Genomic DNA, 17584 nt, shown 5'->3' with positions numbered 1-17584 from the left:
CGAAAGATACCATACACGAATCTTTGCAAATAATTTTTAAAGATTTAAAATCTTCAACAATCTAATGCAAGTAACTTTTGAGAATCTCATCACCTAACATTAGCATTTTTCATTTCAGCTACCGTCACTGTTCACTTTATTGGTAACAATTTCGAATTCTGACCATCGAAGCTTTCTGAATTAATATTTTCTAAGTCTATTTCAGATTCTGCAGCAGCACACATCGCATGCCCTCGCCGAAACGATAACTTGTATTTTTTTTGAAGCCTACTCTGGCTTTGTTGCTCTCCGCCAGATCATGGTGACATATTTCTTCTTCTTTCCCCCTCCAAGATAAAAACATTAATTTTAGTTATAAAACTGGGCCAGGGTGTAACCCCTTCATCTGCCTTGTTCGCCATAGCTGCCAGCACCCCTCTCCTCCTCCCCAACCCGACACCTAGTAATCCTAGCATGAATCAAAGGAGCAGTCGGTGAGTCAACCTAGGATAAGGAGATCAGAACCGCCATTATAATTATAAAAGTTGGCCAGGGCTTGACCCCTTCTCTATCTTAGTCACCACAGCTCTATCACCTTCATCGTCCTCCTCCCCCACCCCAGAGTCCTTCGGGGGGTCAGTCGGCGAGTCAACCTAGGGTAAGGAGATCAGAACCGCCATTTTAATTATAAAAGTTGGCCAGGGCTTGACCCCCTCCTCTACCTTAGTCACCACAGCTCCATCACCTTCATCGTCCTCCTCCCCCACCCCAGAGTCTTTCGGGGGGTCAGTCGGCGAGTCAACCTAGGGTAAGGAGATCAGAACCGCCATTATAATTATAAAAGTTGGCCAGGGCTTGACCCCCTCCGCTACCTTAGTCACCACAGCTCCATCACCTTGATCGTCCTCCTCCCCCACCCCAGAGTCCTTCGGGGGGTCAGTCGGCGAGTCAACCTAGGGTAAGGAGATCAGAACCGCCATTTTAATTATAAAAGTTGGCCAGGGCTTGACCCCCTCCGCTACCTTAGTCACCACAGCTCCATCACCTTGATCGTCCTCCTCCCCCACCCCAGAGTCCTTCGGGGGGTCAGTCGGCGAGTCAACCAAGGGTAAGGAGTCGCGCTTCCCGGACTCACTTGAAGAGGTTGAAGGAGGGCAGGCCGGGCTGGCGGTAGGCGGTGGTGATGGCGGCGGGCACGGCGACGGACGCCGCCAGCAGGGCAAGGCCAGGGCGGGCTGGGGGGGGGGGGGTCAGTCGGCGAGTCAACCTAGGGTAAGGAGTCGCGCTTCCCGGACTCACTTAAAGAGGTTGAAGGAGGGCAGGCCGGGCTGGCGGTAGGCGGTGGTGATGGCGGCGGGCACGGCGACGGACGCCGCCAGCAGGGCAAGGCCAGGGCGGGCTGGAGGGGGGGTCAGTCGGCGAGTCAACCTAGGGTAAGGAGTCGCACTTCCCGGACTCACTTGAAGAGGTTGAAGGAGGGCAGGCCGGGCTGGCGGTAGGCGGCGGTGATGGCGGCGGGCACGGCGACGGACGCCGCCAGCAGGGCAAGGCCAGGGTGGGCTGGGGGGGGGGTCAGTCGGCGAGTCAACCTAGGGTAAGGAGTCACGCTTCCCGGACTCACTTTAAGAGGTTGAAGGAGGGCAGGCCGGGCTGGCGGTAGGCGGCGGTGATGGCGGCGGGCACGGCGACGGACGCCACCAGCAGGGCAAGGCCAGGGCGGGCTGGGGGGGGGGGTCAGTCGGCGAGTCAACCTAGGGTAAGGAGTCACGCTTCCCAGACTCACTTGAAGAGGTTGAAGGAGGGCAGGCCGGGCTGGCGGTAGGCGGCGGTGATGGCGGCGGGCACGGCGACGGACGCCGCCAGCAGGGCAAGGCCAGGGCGGGCTGGGGGGGGGTCAGTCGGCGATTCAACCTAGGGTAAGAAGTCACGCTTCCCAGACTCACTTGAAGAGGTTGAAGGAGGGCAGGCCGGGCTGGCGGTAGGTGGCGGTGATGGCGGCGGGTACGGTGACGGACGCCGCCAGCAGGGCCGCCAGCAGGGCGAGGCCAGCGCGCGGGCGACGCCACAGCGGGTACAGCAGCAGCGGCGACGCCACGTACAGCTGCATGTCGACGGCGAGGTACCAGCCCGTCTCCAGGCACTGCATGCATACGTGCGAGGTGTGATCGAGAAATACGGCACATGTATTGTTATAGCAGCAACTGCTGATGCTACACATATTTGAAGTAATAAACCCGAGAGCCAGTCATCTCTCCGGGCTAGTACAAGGCATGTGTCGCATCTCAGTATGTACCCTGGCATTATAATGGAAATCCGATCATACGAGTCAACTACTGCCACCTCGAGTCCAAATATTAGTTTGATCTTTCTTGCAGGGCTTTAATGCGTGGGCAAAAATGGTCTATACCAATGGTAGAAGCAAGAGGGAAGGGGTTAACTGGTAAATATCCCATTCCCCTAAAGTGATAAAAACGTATCCGAGATCTCAGTGAAGACAGTATAAAGTTTTGGTTGAGGCAAGGCGAGAAATTTCAACATCTGGAACTAACACAAAATAGGTTAGCATAATAAGAATGATAATGTATCTTCAAATACCTCGTTGTTGATGTAAGGTTTCCAAACGCAAAAATTCTAATTTTCCCCTCCTTTGAATTCCCTCCCAAAAAATCCTGTATTCGCTACTAATTAAGACTAATGGTGATTCTTGGAAGGGCGTCAAGATCGAAGGACTATGTCCAAACCCCAAACGGTCACCGTCACCGGGGAACACCACAGTGACGTCAGAGCACTTACGGAATATAACGGGAATAACGGAAAACCCTTATCTAATACACGCATACATTTAACTCGTGGTTGGTCATGTAATCTTTTATTTCCGACATTAAATATTGTAATAAGTTTAAATAAAAGTAAACCAATTTCTGACATGGTGTGGTGATAAGACAATAGACTTGCTTTCCAGAAAAGTCGGCTTCGAATCCTCGATCGAAATACATATTTCGTAATTCCGCTGTTTCCAGAAATTACTCTTGGTATATCTTTGCTATAAGTAATGGCCGATTCATTTACAAACAATACGCCCAAATAAAATTAAAATAAAAAAATGGAGACATGACATATTATCAGTCAAGCAATCTTTATATGTTTTTAAAAGGTTTTATTTGAATTGATTCATTTTTTTGACACTGTGGTTTTTTGATCGTCATAGCCAAAAACGTTAACGGTTATTTTATCTATATTATAAGTAATAATTCGTCAATAAATTCTAGAGGGAAAAAAATATACTTTTGTATGAAGTTTATCTGGGCACAAACCTATAAAATTTAAATTGTATTGAATTTACACATTTAAAACTACATTAATAGGTTGACATGATAAAAAATACAAAAAATATTTGCTATGTTTACATTCAACATATGTTGTCCTACCATGTTTTTTGACTGTCCCACGTAGTTGTTGACGTACAACAAATTGCTCCACCAGTACTTCAAGCAGTTTTCCCGCTCAGTCTGCATGGCGTGGAACCACCTCGGTCCAGAGCCCATGTGGACCATCACCGTCGCGTGGAAAAATATTATGACTGCGTAAACTGGCGTAAGTCTGCGAACAAAGCATGTGGTCGCGGTCTACATGAACTGTTAAACATATTTTGTGTTTTTTTTTTTAGTGTAAACGTGAATGACAATAACTGCATATTAACTAAACAAACTCATTACATTTTTATTTATTTATTTTATTTTATTTTACCCACAGATGATCATTATTGTGCATGAGCACGCATGCTCGTCGACATATTTGCAGTCAATACACTTGTTAAAATGGAGATTTATGCGGATGCCGATAGTAAGGCACATGTACGCATTTACGTGAATAATTAGGGGTCATTATCTTTATTCCTGCCGAGCCAACTTACGCCATTTTCAAAAAAAAATAATTTTCATTTCATGACTGGTTTAAATCAATTGATATAAAGGTAAAGGATGTGATAACTGCGACTAAGTCTTGACATTAAAACGCTATAAATTGAAAAGTGTACTTTATAATTCCAAACATGTGTAAGAATGTAATAAAATTTGTAATTGCAGTGACTTTTATATAATTTCTTTTTTGAACATTACTTACACAATCACACTAAAAATTTTTCCCGTATATTCAACATTCGCAAAAGCAAACTTGTGCGAGAGAGCTATTGCTGTTGAGTGCTATTATTTACTATTTTAAAAGCTAAAACTTTTTCAAGTTAAAATAATTGTTAAGTAAAATAAAATATTATAATATCACAACAATGAATAAGATTAAAAATTACGATTAAAGGATAAAAATGTACATATGATTCCAAAAAAAAACTTCTTAACTATTAGATTAATCTCAACATTAGTTAAATTATCTAGCCAAAGTTCAAAACATTGATTTAAATATTTTTCCCCCCTTTCAGAAATACTGTCTATGAACAGAGTTGAAATATTTTTGACGAGTGTCGGACACTTATACGGACATCATGATTCACTGCAGTTCCGCACACTTGAATGAAAACATGATTCAGTTTCCTGGCGACTTGATCGATTTGTGTAGCTTCAAAATGAAGCCTCTTCTCACCTGAGGTACCTTTCCAGGTAGAAGATCGGGATGTTGAGTGTGGACGTCTTGTCGAGGTACCGCAACACGGTGTAGCTCAGCACGAAGCCACTCACGAGCAGGAACGTGTCCGTCGCCACGAATGCGTTGTGCAGGAACATCCTCATGTACGAGAACCGATTCTGCGCACAAAGGTCCAGGATCGGTCACTTTGGCCGAGGTGGTGAACTATTCCAATAGTTATTTTGCGTTTGGTTTTTGGGGCACTGATTTTTATTTTTTTTTTGACGTGACAACGTCTAATAAATCGATGAACTCCAGGCTGCACGCACGTTAAAGGATGGCTCATTGTCCCGTTAAGCACACTGTCCCGTTTCGCTGTGTCCCTTTAAGCTCATTGTACGCTTGCGCCGCATCTATCTCTCTTCCACTCGATTGGAACAACCATCGATTTGACTTTTTCGAGGCACATTAAACTTGAAACACTCCCATTCGTTTCCAACTTTTCCTATCATCGTCCTATCCTTAACAGAATAACATAGATTGGAAGAAGTTAAATAGTAAACATGTATAAAAGTTATAGTTGAAATAATCTCTTCGTTAAAGGAATATACATATTTGGATTAATGAGTGCAAATAAAAGAAAATTTATCTATTAAAATTGTAGATTTCATTTCACTCCTTCTTTGTATCCATAAAAAATAGTGATAATTCAATAAAAATGATTCAATTTTATTCATAAAACTATGCAATCGTTTCATCAATGTTTTGTTATGACGTTGTCACGTTAAATTATCGTCCGTAAACCGACTTTACAGAAAACCAATTTTTTTTCCATAATATGTTTATTTGTTTTAATGCAGTTTTTCGTACCTACGCCATAGCAGTTTTGCACTGTTTGTCATGGAAAAATTCCGAAAATCAATGATAAATAAAATTATGAAGATAAAAAATATCACAGTAACCAACAAGGAAACAAATGATGGACAAACGGAACGAGCGATGAAACTAAACAAGTATTATGGACAACACGATGACGGCAGCACGGACAAAAATTGGTCAAAATAGAAACATAATACAGCACAAGAATTCCGTTGAAGGAACTAAGTAATTGAAAAATATATATATAACAACACAGACAAACGCAGTGGGCAGGTACAGTGTGGTTATTTGCGAGCAGTGAAAGAGATCACAAATGATAATAGCTGTCAACATTTGCGTGGCATTTTACCGCTGTTAGATATTAATTAGTTATTACTTTTAAAGATAATTTTTGCCAGGAAAAGTTTTCAAATAATAGTAATGGCGTGTGAGAGTGAGCCTTGAGGGGGATAAACCCTCGCCACCTCGCAATTCCAAATGTTTTGATACTTACTCTAATAAATCTTCCGAGCTTTTTATTTTGACGTGACAACGTCTAATAAATCAATGAACGCCGGCAGCACGCATTAAAAGGTGTCCCGTTACGCACATTGCTCCGTTACGCTGTGTCCCGTTACGCTCATTGTACGCTTGCGCCGCATCTATCTCTCTTCCACTCGACTGTTTATAAAGTGAAGTGAAAAGTTAATGTGGTTTTCATTGCTTATTACAACAACAATTTCGGCAATAAAGGTTAATTATTCTTGCATTTTAAAAATCTGTAAGAATTTGGGAATCCGTGTTTGCATCCATGGGAAAATCAAACAAGGCAGGGGCTAATCCCCCTCAATACAACATACCATTGGCTGCTTCCCTAACCAGTTTTTTTTATTGCTTTAACTCTTTTTCCGGAGAAAAATCCAGCTTTTAGTCTCAATTTCCACTCAGGCATGTTCTCTTTGACATGATTAATTTTTGGGTCAAAATAAGATTAGTTAATATTGGTGGTACTCGAATATTAAAATTGATGTTTAGTTTTTCGAAAAATGTGTGTGTGTGTGTGTGTGTTTGTGAGACAGGTGAGCGGTATCATTTGTTTTGAATGTATATAATTTCTAACCACCAATCAGCTAATGTGCGTTTTTAACAAGTTGATGATATCACCCCGCAGCCTTTATATAAAAGCTCACATTTGTGTACAGCAATCTAATGGAAGCGCAGCTTTTCAGATTAAACATACATAAAAGAGTAATTTTGTTTTTTTACTTTACATGCCCCTACATTTTTTTCCGAACGCGACAGCCGAATTAAACAAATGAAAAAAATTCACAACATCCATCTCATTTATATTTCAATTTACTTAATATGATAATCATAAACAAATATCCACTCTACATAAAACACAACACATAACTTTGTTTTATCTCCAATACAAAACATATTTTATTTTCCAGCACATTAATTTATATTGGTATAGACATTAAATACAATCAATACCCACAATACACAGATAACTGCATCCAATTACGTCTCAAGCGAGAAAGCGGGAGAGCTATTAGAAAGAATTAAAAATAAAAGCGTTTTAATAAACGTATAAATAAACTGTTAGAAGTAACAACTATTCGCATAGTTCTACAAACTTCGTTTTTTCGATCATTAAGTTAGGAACTTCATAAGTTAATAATTTTATTATTAATCTGCTAGAAATCAAAGTAAATTTACGGAATTTTCGACGAATAATTTACCTCTAATAAACAAATAGTTGTTCGTAATCCCAGAAAACCGGGTCTTCATAGATATGCGTCGAATTCCGACTTATGAAATGTACATTTCGGTGTAAACAATGTAAACACGCATGCGGAAGAAATGAGTAGATTTTTGCTGTAGACCAAAAACAATATTTGGAATTTTTTTTTAAATAATAAGATAAATTTTGTTGATTCGTGTTCAAAGTAAGTGAAGTCTACAACAGTAAAATTACTAAGAATTCCGTAAATTTCCGAAGGTCCCTGGATAATTTGTAACTAGCGTTCTTCGTAATTTTAAGGTGAAAATTTGTAACAGCGAACTTGCGTAAGTAATTTATCAATATTTCGCGCTTTCACAGTATTTTCAATGTCCTTATACAAAATCCTAGGGTGTTTAAATATTTCAACAAGAATTTTAGCGTATTTTAATTGTTCTTCATTATAAAATAATTGCAATAATGGGATTTTAAAAAAACAATAAAAAAACAGGTGAGTTAACAGAACCTATCGTCAAAGACTTGTCACTACCTTTTAATAACACATATTAAATTTACAGGTTGTTTTTCGAATTTATGCCTCATTAATAAATGTGTATGCTTAAAAAAGGCTAGAATTTATACATAAGAGAAAGCAAACCTTAATTATCCGTTTTGGAATTTTCAAAGAAATATAGTGAAATATAGCCACCCTTATGTCGCACATATTAGTCTAAAAAGTTTGAATAATATTTTTCTCTAGCATATTCGGTGGGAGTTCATGCGACGCAATTTCACTACAGTTCGATTTGTAGAAAAAAGTACACGTGAGCTTAAAATAATCTCGTGTATACTGGGTTTTAGTCTCAATACATTACTGCAATTTGCGAGGTTGATTTGTTTGAACGTACATCTGTAACATTGATTCGTGTAAAATTTATTCGGGGCTACAATACATAAAGTATACTCACTTCCAAGAAAACTGTCCAGTTCTCTGTGTTCGTCAGCATGAGTCCAACCAGCTTGTGTCCCAGAATCACCCACACTGCGCTGATGAATCGAATACCATTCAGACATCCGACGTGGTTTTTGTTTGTTTTAGCCGTTATCATTTCGTGCCCGTTCATAAAAATGGAAAACGATTTCAGAACTGACGTTGCAGCTGCAACAGATAGAGGATTGGAAATATTGCCATTGTTAGTCAGTTATTAACTGCACACCTATAGGGTCAGTGTGTGCAAGTTTTAACCAACAATATACAACTAGTTAGTTGTAAAGTGCCTTACGCGCCAGTTTAAAAAATGAATGTAACAAACACTTAAATTTAGCTAATACACACTAAAAATTAATTAAAAATTTAATTTCTTTTGATGTTGTACAATGAAAATTTTTATGTTTTATTTATTATACAATAAAAAAAAGTTTAAAAAAATCATGAATAATCTCTTGAAAAACTACATTGTCTGTAAAATGTCTCATTCAAAAATCTTAAATGAATGATAACAAAATACTCGCGTGATAATAATTTATTTTCAGCGCTAAATTGAATACTTATTAAATTTGCGAAGTTAGATAATGGTCATCGAAAAGTAAAAGAATGATTAAATATTCATATATATATATATATATATATATATATATATATAAACTTCTAGCGCCATCTCTTGGTGCAAAATTTAAATGCACTTCTTAACACACATAAAAAAAATTATGAAAGTGTAAATAATGTGAGAAACAGCACGTGTGGATACCTGCAGAATACCGGCCTCGGGCCCCTGGTGGGCGACTTCCCGTCGCACGTTGGCATTCTTCAGGTAGGCGCTATGTTACAGCGTTACAGAGTCAATCAGTGAGCCAGTTATGAGCTCAATATATTATATATATATATTTTAAAAAATAAATATTGAAGGGAAATGTTTTGTATAACTTTATCTCGCTGAAGATTTTTTTCCCCATTTTCTTTAACTATTCGTTTAAAACTGTTTTTGACGTGACGTCTAATAAATCGATGAACGCCGGATGCACGCACGAAAAAGTGTCCCGTTATGCACATTGTTACGTTACTCTGTGTCCCGTTACGCTCATTGTACGCTTGCGCCGCATCTATCTCTCTTCCACTCGATTGGCCTATGCGTCCGAGGAGAAAAAAGACAGCGGCAGCACACAACTTACATCTACTCGTGAACTGTTTCGTCGACTGTTTATAAAGTGAAGTGAAAAGTTTATGTGGTTTTCGTTGCTTATTACAACAACAATTTCGGCTATAAAGGTTAATTATTCTTGCATTTTAAAAATCTGATTACTAGTATAATTTCAAGTATTTATTTTTTTATTATTAAAATAAAAATGATTCAATATTATTCATAAAAGTTTGCAACCATTTCATCAATGTTTTGTTATGACGTTGTCACGTTAAACTATCGTCCGTGAACCGACTTTACAGACAACCAAAATTTTTATTTCATTTTGTATAGGTACTCACTGTTATCTTGGCTGGTATCGTATTTTAACTTCCGAGTTAAAATATCGAAGAAGGAACCGCAGATCAGAAGTGTGACGAGTACAATCATTAAAGCTCTGAAACCACACACACACGAACAGAAATGGTATAAATGTATGTATTTTTATAACAAAAAAAAGTGACTTTTTTATATACCCACGTTATACTAACACTGACATTTAACAAAACATCATTGAGTTAATATTTTACACAGACGCTTCGAATAAAAGAATGCCTAACATTCATTAATTTTGGATCTTATTAGTAAAATGGATTCATATAATATTTTAAACTAGGATATACATATTTGGTGAGTTCTGTAAAATATTGTAAATTTATTATATAACATGACAAACAACACAATACATAAACAGATTCTGCTAGCTTGTGAACTTCTCATTGTTGAGCAAAGATATAGTTCTAGTACAAGTCAGAATTTTATGTACTTTTTGTATTTTATTTTGTCATTTAAAATTTTTTATTATTTTTTTTGTTATTTATTAAATATTTTTTTCTGTATTTTTATGATATCAAAGAAAACTTGTGGTGGTTTTCTCCGTGTGCTTCCGATTATTCTTGTCAATATTATGGTGATTTTCTCCGTGTGCTTTCGATTATTATTGTTAATATTATGGTGGTTTTCTCCGTGTGCTTCCGATTATTCTTGACAATATTATGGTTGTTTTCTGCGTGAGCTTCCGATTATTCTTGACAATATTATGGTGGTTTTCTCCGTGTGCTCCTGTTTATACCTGACTAGACATCTTATGGTTTTCTCCGAGTGCTTCTGATTATTCTTGTTAATATATTGATGGCTTTCTCCAAGTGTTTCTGATTATTCCTGGCTAGACATCTGATGTTTTTCTCCCAGTGCTCCTGATTATTCTTCTTAATATATTGATGGCTTTCTCCAAGTGTTTCTGATTATTCCTGGCTAGACATCTGATGGTTTTCTCCGAGTGCTCCTGATTATTTTTGAGAAATCTATCTCTGCATGAAGAATTTTTTACTAAATGAGTCATGTCCTTTTCTATTCAGAGTTACATTTAATTAGTGAAATTCTGTCAATAAATCACCACTTACAATATTTTTATCAGGTGAATTTAAACAATAATATCCTTACTCAGACAAATAATATGCTTTGAGACAGCTGATAAGCATTAACATGAAGGACAAACTGTATTGTTCTTGGTGTCTAAGACAGGTAATTTTATTCAGAGTTTCGTATAAATTTCCGAAGTCATATTATCAAATCAACACTTAAAAAAGAATTTTAACAGGTGGAAATCAGGCAAAAAAAAGTTCATTAATCAGACGATTACTACGTCATGAAACAACTGAGAAACGCTATCACACACGAAGATTTCCCTTCCCCTTGAGTTCTAGCGAAGCCCTCCTTCTGTTGCGATCGTAAGGGAGCATCCTGCATCCCACACAAAACATTGACTGCTTATACAGACAACTGATACATGATGGTTGCTAATATGAGAATAGATTATCTTATGATTCTTGCTAGACCATGATATTATTCACTAATTTTTAAATAAGGTCAATGTTCTTCCTCTTGAGATCTAGGGAGGTACACCTTTTTCAAGAGATCGTGAGTGAGCATTCCATAACCTACAACCAACTTTGGTTGCTTTTACAAAATAACATATGAGGAAATATGAAGGTGGGTAGTAAAACTACGTGGAACATGATTTTTTTGTTCAAAATGAGCAAAAAAAAAATCTTTTTTCGTAAATAATTGATGAATGTTCATACATAAAAATACGAAGTACCTAAAAAATACTTTTAGTTGCTATTCAACCATTATGGAGTACGTACAGACTAGTGAAGGTACGATACACAAATATCGATCTCGATCTGGAAGACATTGTACATACTGTAGCAAATACTTTGATAACATCTATAATGCTCGTAGACATGAAAAGAAAGAATGTGTTAAAAGCCCATACCGTCAAATACTAATTTGTGGTAAGTGTGGAAGACGGTTGACACGAAGAGATAATTTAAAAAGACACGATAAAACTTGTAAAGCCAAGCTCGCGCAGGAGATAAAGTACGTAGATGGAGACGCTATGCTCGGGGACAGTATGTCTTACAATTAAATTGATCTACCTAGTCTTAAAAGCGATTGTGTTAAAATATCTCCAGGTCTTGAGGAAGGAAATAGCTTAACTGGTGTTGAAGATATAAGTAAGGTAGAAGATAATGAAAGTAACATCTCCAGAAAAAGTGACAAGTCGTCTTATAGTAGACTTCTACGGACTTTGGAATATTTTTTTTGGAAAATTAGCAAGTAAGCTTGATACCAATGATGGTACTCCAATGTCAAAAAATTCGAAATACTAGGATATGCAAGATGAAGATGTCAGTGTGTTTGATAAAGATGTGGACAGCACCGATGATGATGATACAAATTATCATAATCATTATTACAACGATTTTCAGAATATGTTCAGCAAACATTCGAAGAAGATGGTGGCATCAAGTGAAATTGATTATATATCGTGGAAAGACCCGAACGTGTTAACGAACAGGTTGCGACTTTAACTTGTTTCGCAAGATGACGAAATTGTATCAGTTATCAAAGAAACGTGGACTATTCTTGATGAACTTAGAATTTCAGGGTATATATAATAAGTTAGTAATGTGTATTGACTGATGAAATTTTATACTTTTGTATTTTTGATATAAATATAATTTTAAAAATTGTTGTTAAAATGTGTCGTTATTCATGCCCTAATAAAGTTCATGTGTTTGCTACTTTAAAGAATTGAGTTGAGTATGAATATATTTATATATGTATCTGTGTGTGTGTCTGGATGATGGAAAGTTTCCATTTTACTGTATGTAGATGATGGAAAATGAGTGTCGAAGAAGGAAAGAGTATGTAGAATTAAGTATCGATGACGGAAAATGAGTGTTGAATTGAGTGTCGTTGATGGAAAATGAGTGTCGAATTGGGTGTCGATGATGGAAATTGAGTGTCGAATTCAGTGTCGATGATGGAAAATGAGTGTCGAATTGAGTGACGATTATGGAAAATGAGTGTCGAATTCAGTGTCGATTATGGAAAATGAGTGTCGAATTGAGTGTCGATTATGGAAAATGAGTAACGATGATGGAAACTGAGTGTCGACTATGGAAAATGAGTGTTGAATTGAGTGTCGAATATGGAAACTGAGTGTCGATGATGGAAAGTGAGTGTTGAATTGAGTGTCGATGATGGAAAGTGAGTGTTGAATTGAGTGTCGATGATGGAAAATGAGTGCCGAATTGAGATTAGATTATGGAAAGTGAGTGTTGAATTGAGTGTCGATGATGGAAAATGAGTGCCGAATTGAGATTAGATTATGGAATGTGAGTGTTGAATTGAGTGTCGATGATGGTTAATTTGCATTTGTGTGCATGTTAATGATGGTAAATGAGTGTTGACTCAAGTGCCTATGATGTAATATGAGTGTCAGTGATGGCTAATGAGTGTAGAATTCCTTGCATCCAGCACTGTGTATGTGTAGCTAGGTTCTGAAGGTTCAATGGATTCCTGGTCCTATATAAAAGTAAACTTTGCTAACATGTTCACTGTCAGGCTTATTTAATTAGCAGTCGGCATGCTGTTAAATATTTGAATGTAAATAAATAATATGATGTTATTTGAATTCTTTCAGTTTATGTGTGCTGAGTGTAGTCGAGTAGGCTGATATAAGTAAGTGAGGAGCTTAATGTAGAATGGACATGTGTTGATGAATATGTTGGTGACCTACTGTATGCGCATAAATCGAATGCTTGGTCTGATAATATTTTGGGTTATTTACGAAGATATTTATCGATGTGTGCTATGACAAGCTTAAAATGTCTAGTAAACTTATTGAGTAGGTCTCTTGTTTCGGAGACTTTTGTCGTAAGGCTTAACAAAGATCGACTTTGAAGGCTTTGATGATGTATGGTACTGGACATGTCTTGGCTGTAGCTTTATCAACACTGAAGGTCCTCTGAACTGTAGATGAGAGGTACAAAAAAAGATTGACTTTGGACCTAGCCTGGTATCGTATAAATTATTTTAGTCATGTGTTGTAGTCATTTGGAGTCAGTTGGATGTTATGTGTAGCTGTACATAATAATATTTAAATTTGGGTACCTAGTTTAAATTTTGTTTGGGTTGTGAAAGTTCCATTGATTACAGACTCTTGCTCCTCTATTAAGTGTAAATTAACCGTGTATGTAGGTTGTGCGATTAGTTGTTTGTATATATAATTTAAATTCTCATTCCTTGAAATTCATAATTTTTTTAAGTAATAACAATGGATGATGTATTGACTTGCGTATTATACAAGCGAACATGGTTATTTAAGCGAGTCTTAGACAGCAGGTCCCTCAGTCCACCTCTTGTAGTGGTACAGTGCAGATCTGATGGATTGGCTCGTCTGCATATAAGTCTTGTATATGAATATTGATGTGTATCCGAAATCAATGGTAGCAACGTCAACATCGGTACAAATCCCAATGGTGGCGGGGTCAACGACTGTAGAGATCTTGACGGAGGGTCTCGCGTCTTCACCGGGGTCCCTGACGACGGAGGTGATGATGACGAATCAGATCCCGATGACAACGATGAGGGCAGCTCCAGAGATTCCGATGGTAACGAGGCTACCATCTCCAGAGATCCCGATGATGGCTGAATCTACTGTCTCTTCACTCCAAGAGACTTCAATGTGTGCATTATCGAACGCAGAGAAGACTCCGATACCTGCAACTACACCGCATTTGGTAAATAAAACATTTTGTGAGCAATTTCCAGCTTCTGCATCAGTCGTGTATACATCAGATTCTTTGGCAACCAGTACAGATGATCTGTCAATGTCGACTGGGAAATCTCCAGCTCATGCAACATACGGGACTTCGTCGCCTACAACAGCAGTGTACATTGAAAGTAAGATACTTTCCGAGCCGTCGGTGACTCAAGGTCTAACGACGAGACATCTGTGTACGTACTGTGACAAAAGTTTTAAATACCGTCAACATGCAAGAAGACATGAAAATCATGTCTGTAGAAGAAACGCTAATCGTGTGACATTTCCGTGTGACTTGTGTGGTGTAAATTTCACAAACAAAAGTAATTTGATTAGGCATTGTAAAAGCAAAGTTCATTTGCAAGTTGTACAGCGGGGAAGCGATAGTAATTGCGATGAATATCTGTATCAGTGCTGCTACTGTGGTAAACGATTTGAACGACTACGAACTACACGCATCCATGAAAAGCATGGCTGCAGAAGAAATCTTGACCATGTAAAGTTTCTGTGTGAGAAGTGCGGTATACAGGTTACACGAAAATTTTACTTGAAAAAACATTATAAATTTTGTAAAGGCGGGTTTCTAGCATAATTTCTGGTCCTCTAAGGTGTTACACTCCTGATCTGATGTATCGTGATCTGTATGAATTATTTGTATTTTTTCACTCTTAAAACGAACTATAATAATTTATTTTAATAAAAATGAATGTCGCATGAACTGAGAAATGTATACGATATATATACCATGTCAGATTTTATTGTGTATAAATGTACAATTTTAAATAAATTATAGAATTAAAGAATTTTTTATATATTTTTCTTAACCTACTTCATTCATCTTAATGTAATAAACTACATGTGACACGTAATTTAGGTCGGATTTGTAATGTCCGTTTTGTCTTGTTTGTGTGTATTATTTTTGTTTACCAATAATGCTTAAATTATTTTTGTCTGAGTATGCCATCTGCATTCTTAAGATTTTTATGGGAGATGGTTGTTTGGTAAAGTGCAGGTACAGGTAATGCCGTAACATTAGAGCAAATCTGATAGGAACTTGATTTATTATTTTTGAGAAATAATTTATTACTTCCCGAAATAAAACTAACAGACTTGTGGGAAATTTATGGTCTTAAATCGTAACCTGTCATATATTGGTGTACACTACGGAGGTGATATTAAATAATTAAAGAATGTTTATCAATTTACCACACTTCGGAGTATGCTGGTGCACTGGATGGGCTGTATCAGTAAGATTCTGGATACTTGGAAAGCGGTTCTTCGTCCAAGTTACTCACTCCTTCGTTGCTGATTACTAACATGAATTTTTACAACATGGGAAAATGAATGTATACTGGCCGGGGTCTTGATTTTACAATTTTTTGTCGCTTATAATTATCAGAGTATTGAGTATGGTATGTGGAGTTCGACTCCTCTCGTATATGTGCTAAACGTTTATTTTTGTAGGTAGCAAGATATACATTCGTAGGCTGATTTTCTGCTATGGACCCGTGATGTATACTTTGAAGTGGATCCAGCAAGTACTTTACGTATGCTGGATTATTATTTCACTGGTGTTTTACGTGAAATGAGTTGGAAGGCTAGCGGCGTGATGTATGCATGTCTCGAGCAAAACATATGAGTGTCGCATCATTCTGCTAGCTTGTAATTCCCGCGCGAGGGGTCAATGTTCATTTTCTGGTGACGGTAGGCGTGTCTCGATCGCGTAGTTTCTGACTCTATCCTTGAGCATTTTTTTTAGGTTAACGTGCTTAAATTTAGGTACTTTTGACTAGAGGCACGTGAATAAGTTTAAATTCGTATGCATTGGAAGATATTTTTCTACATGAGATAAGAGAAATACATAGATGCTACAATGACTGAGATAGGTATCGAACACATGTTCCTTACCCTATGTGTGACTAGCACTTGACGTTTGACCCAAATAATATTTACCTGCAAGCAACATGTGACGACATCTGTTGATTACAGCCAGAACTACTTGCATCAATTTGCTTTGCGTTAGATAACTTCGCTCTCGCTGATGAAATATTTAAAAAATTATATTTAAGAAATGGTTCCAATTGGAGAAAACTGACAGTTTGTATCTAACATTAGTCACAGAAGCTACCATGGATCATGGTTTGTTATCTGCAGCTGAATCGGAAGGAAGCCGCTGTAGATACTGTGGCAAGGATTTTGTCATGAGAAGGAATGCTAGACGACATGAGAAGAATGATTGTGCTAAAAACCCACTACGCAAAATGTTAAGCTGCAATCGATGTAGCAGGTCGTTAACACGAATTGACAGCTTAAAAAGGCATGGTAGAACATGTAAAGCCAAGACTACTTACGGCATAGAGGACATTGATGGAGCCACTAGACTAAAGAAGAGAGATCTGCATTACGACAATAATTTTCCTTGTCCTGAGCGTGATGGTATTAGCTCACCCGATCGTGACGAAGAACATAAATTGATGGATGATGATGGCTTCGGGAAGACTGAAACTAATAAAGGTATCAACACCGTGAAAAGTGAGAACACATTCAAGCCTATATTTAGCAGATCCTCCATACTTTGTAAAAATGATGGACTCCTAAAAAAGAAGCATAAAGGCGATGAAGACACTTCGACATCAACGATATCGAGTTCTTGCAGTAATCTGGGTGAAGACGTTGTTTTCTACGGTGATTGCTACAGTGACTCTGAGGCTGTTTACAAAGGTATAGACTGTGATGCAGAACATAAAGCTGACAAGATCGAAGAATGTGGTGGTGTCCTGAGGCCGAAGCGATGGAAACGACGAGATATATTAAATAAATCTGATCAAGCTTGTGATGATCACTGTCTCGATAAAGAAAGTAACCCTGAGGTTGGTGTTAAAACGGAAGACAACAGAGATAATAATATTCATGATAAACAAGCAAGGAAGATGGTGGCAGAAGCGATTGATTCCACATCATGGAAAGATCCAAACATATTGGTTGACCGGCTAAGACTGTTGGTGGCATCTGTTCGTAAAGGAAACTACTCGCATATTGAGGAAGTATCGTCCATACTTAACGAACTGCGAAAAGCTGGCTACATACAATAATCATTGATTAACTGTCATGCGTGCACTATTGAAAAATGAAATGAATTATTTATATTTT

General features: G+C 37.9%; 1 protein-coding gene across 1 annotated transcript in view; it reads right to left on the bottom strand.

Moving 5' to 3' along the window:
- The window catches only part of LOC134527176 (nose resistant to fluoxetine protein 6-like), a 51749-nt gene that overhangs the window by 11853 nt on the left and 22312 nt on the right, over positions 1–17584 (bottom strand). Inside the window, exons 4-8 of the mRNA XM_063359585.1 lie at positions 9621–9715; positions 8110–8300; positions 4576–4736; positions 3408–3579; positions 1923–2119 (exon numbers count right to left, since the gene is read on the bottom strand). Coding sequence (XP_063215655.1) covers positions 1923–2119; positions 3408–3579; positions 4576–4736; positions 8110–8300; positions 9621–9715 — 816 coding nt within the window. The remainder of the gene's footprint in view (positions 1–1922; positions 2120–3407; positions 3580–4575; positions 4737–8109; positions 8301–9620; positions 9716–17584) is intronic.

This window comes from Bacillus rossius, chromosome 1, assembly GCF_032445375.1.
Source record: "Bacillus rossius redtenbacheri isolate Brsri chromosome 1, Brsri_v3, whole genome shotgun sequence".
In the NCBI taxonomy this organism is placed as follows: Eukaryota; Metazoa; Arthropoda; class Insecta; order Phasmatodea; family Bacillidae; genus Bacillus; species Bacillus rossius.
Note: the sequence above shows the minus strand (reverse complement) of the source record. Positions and strands in the feature narration are given on the sequence as shown.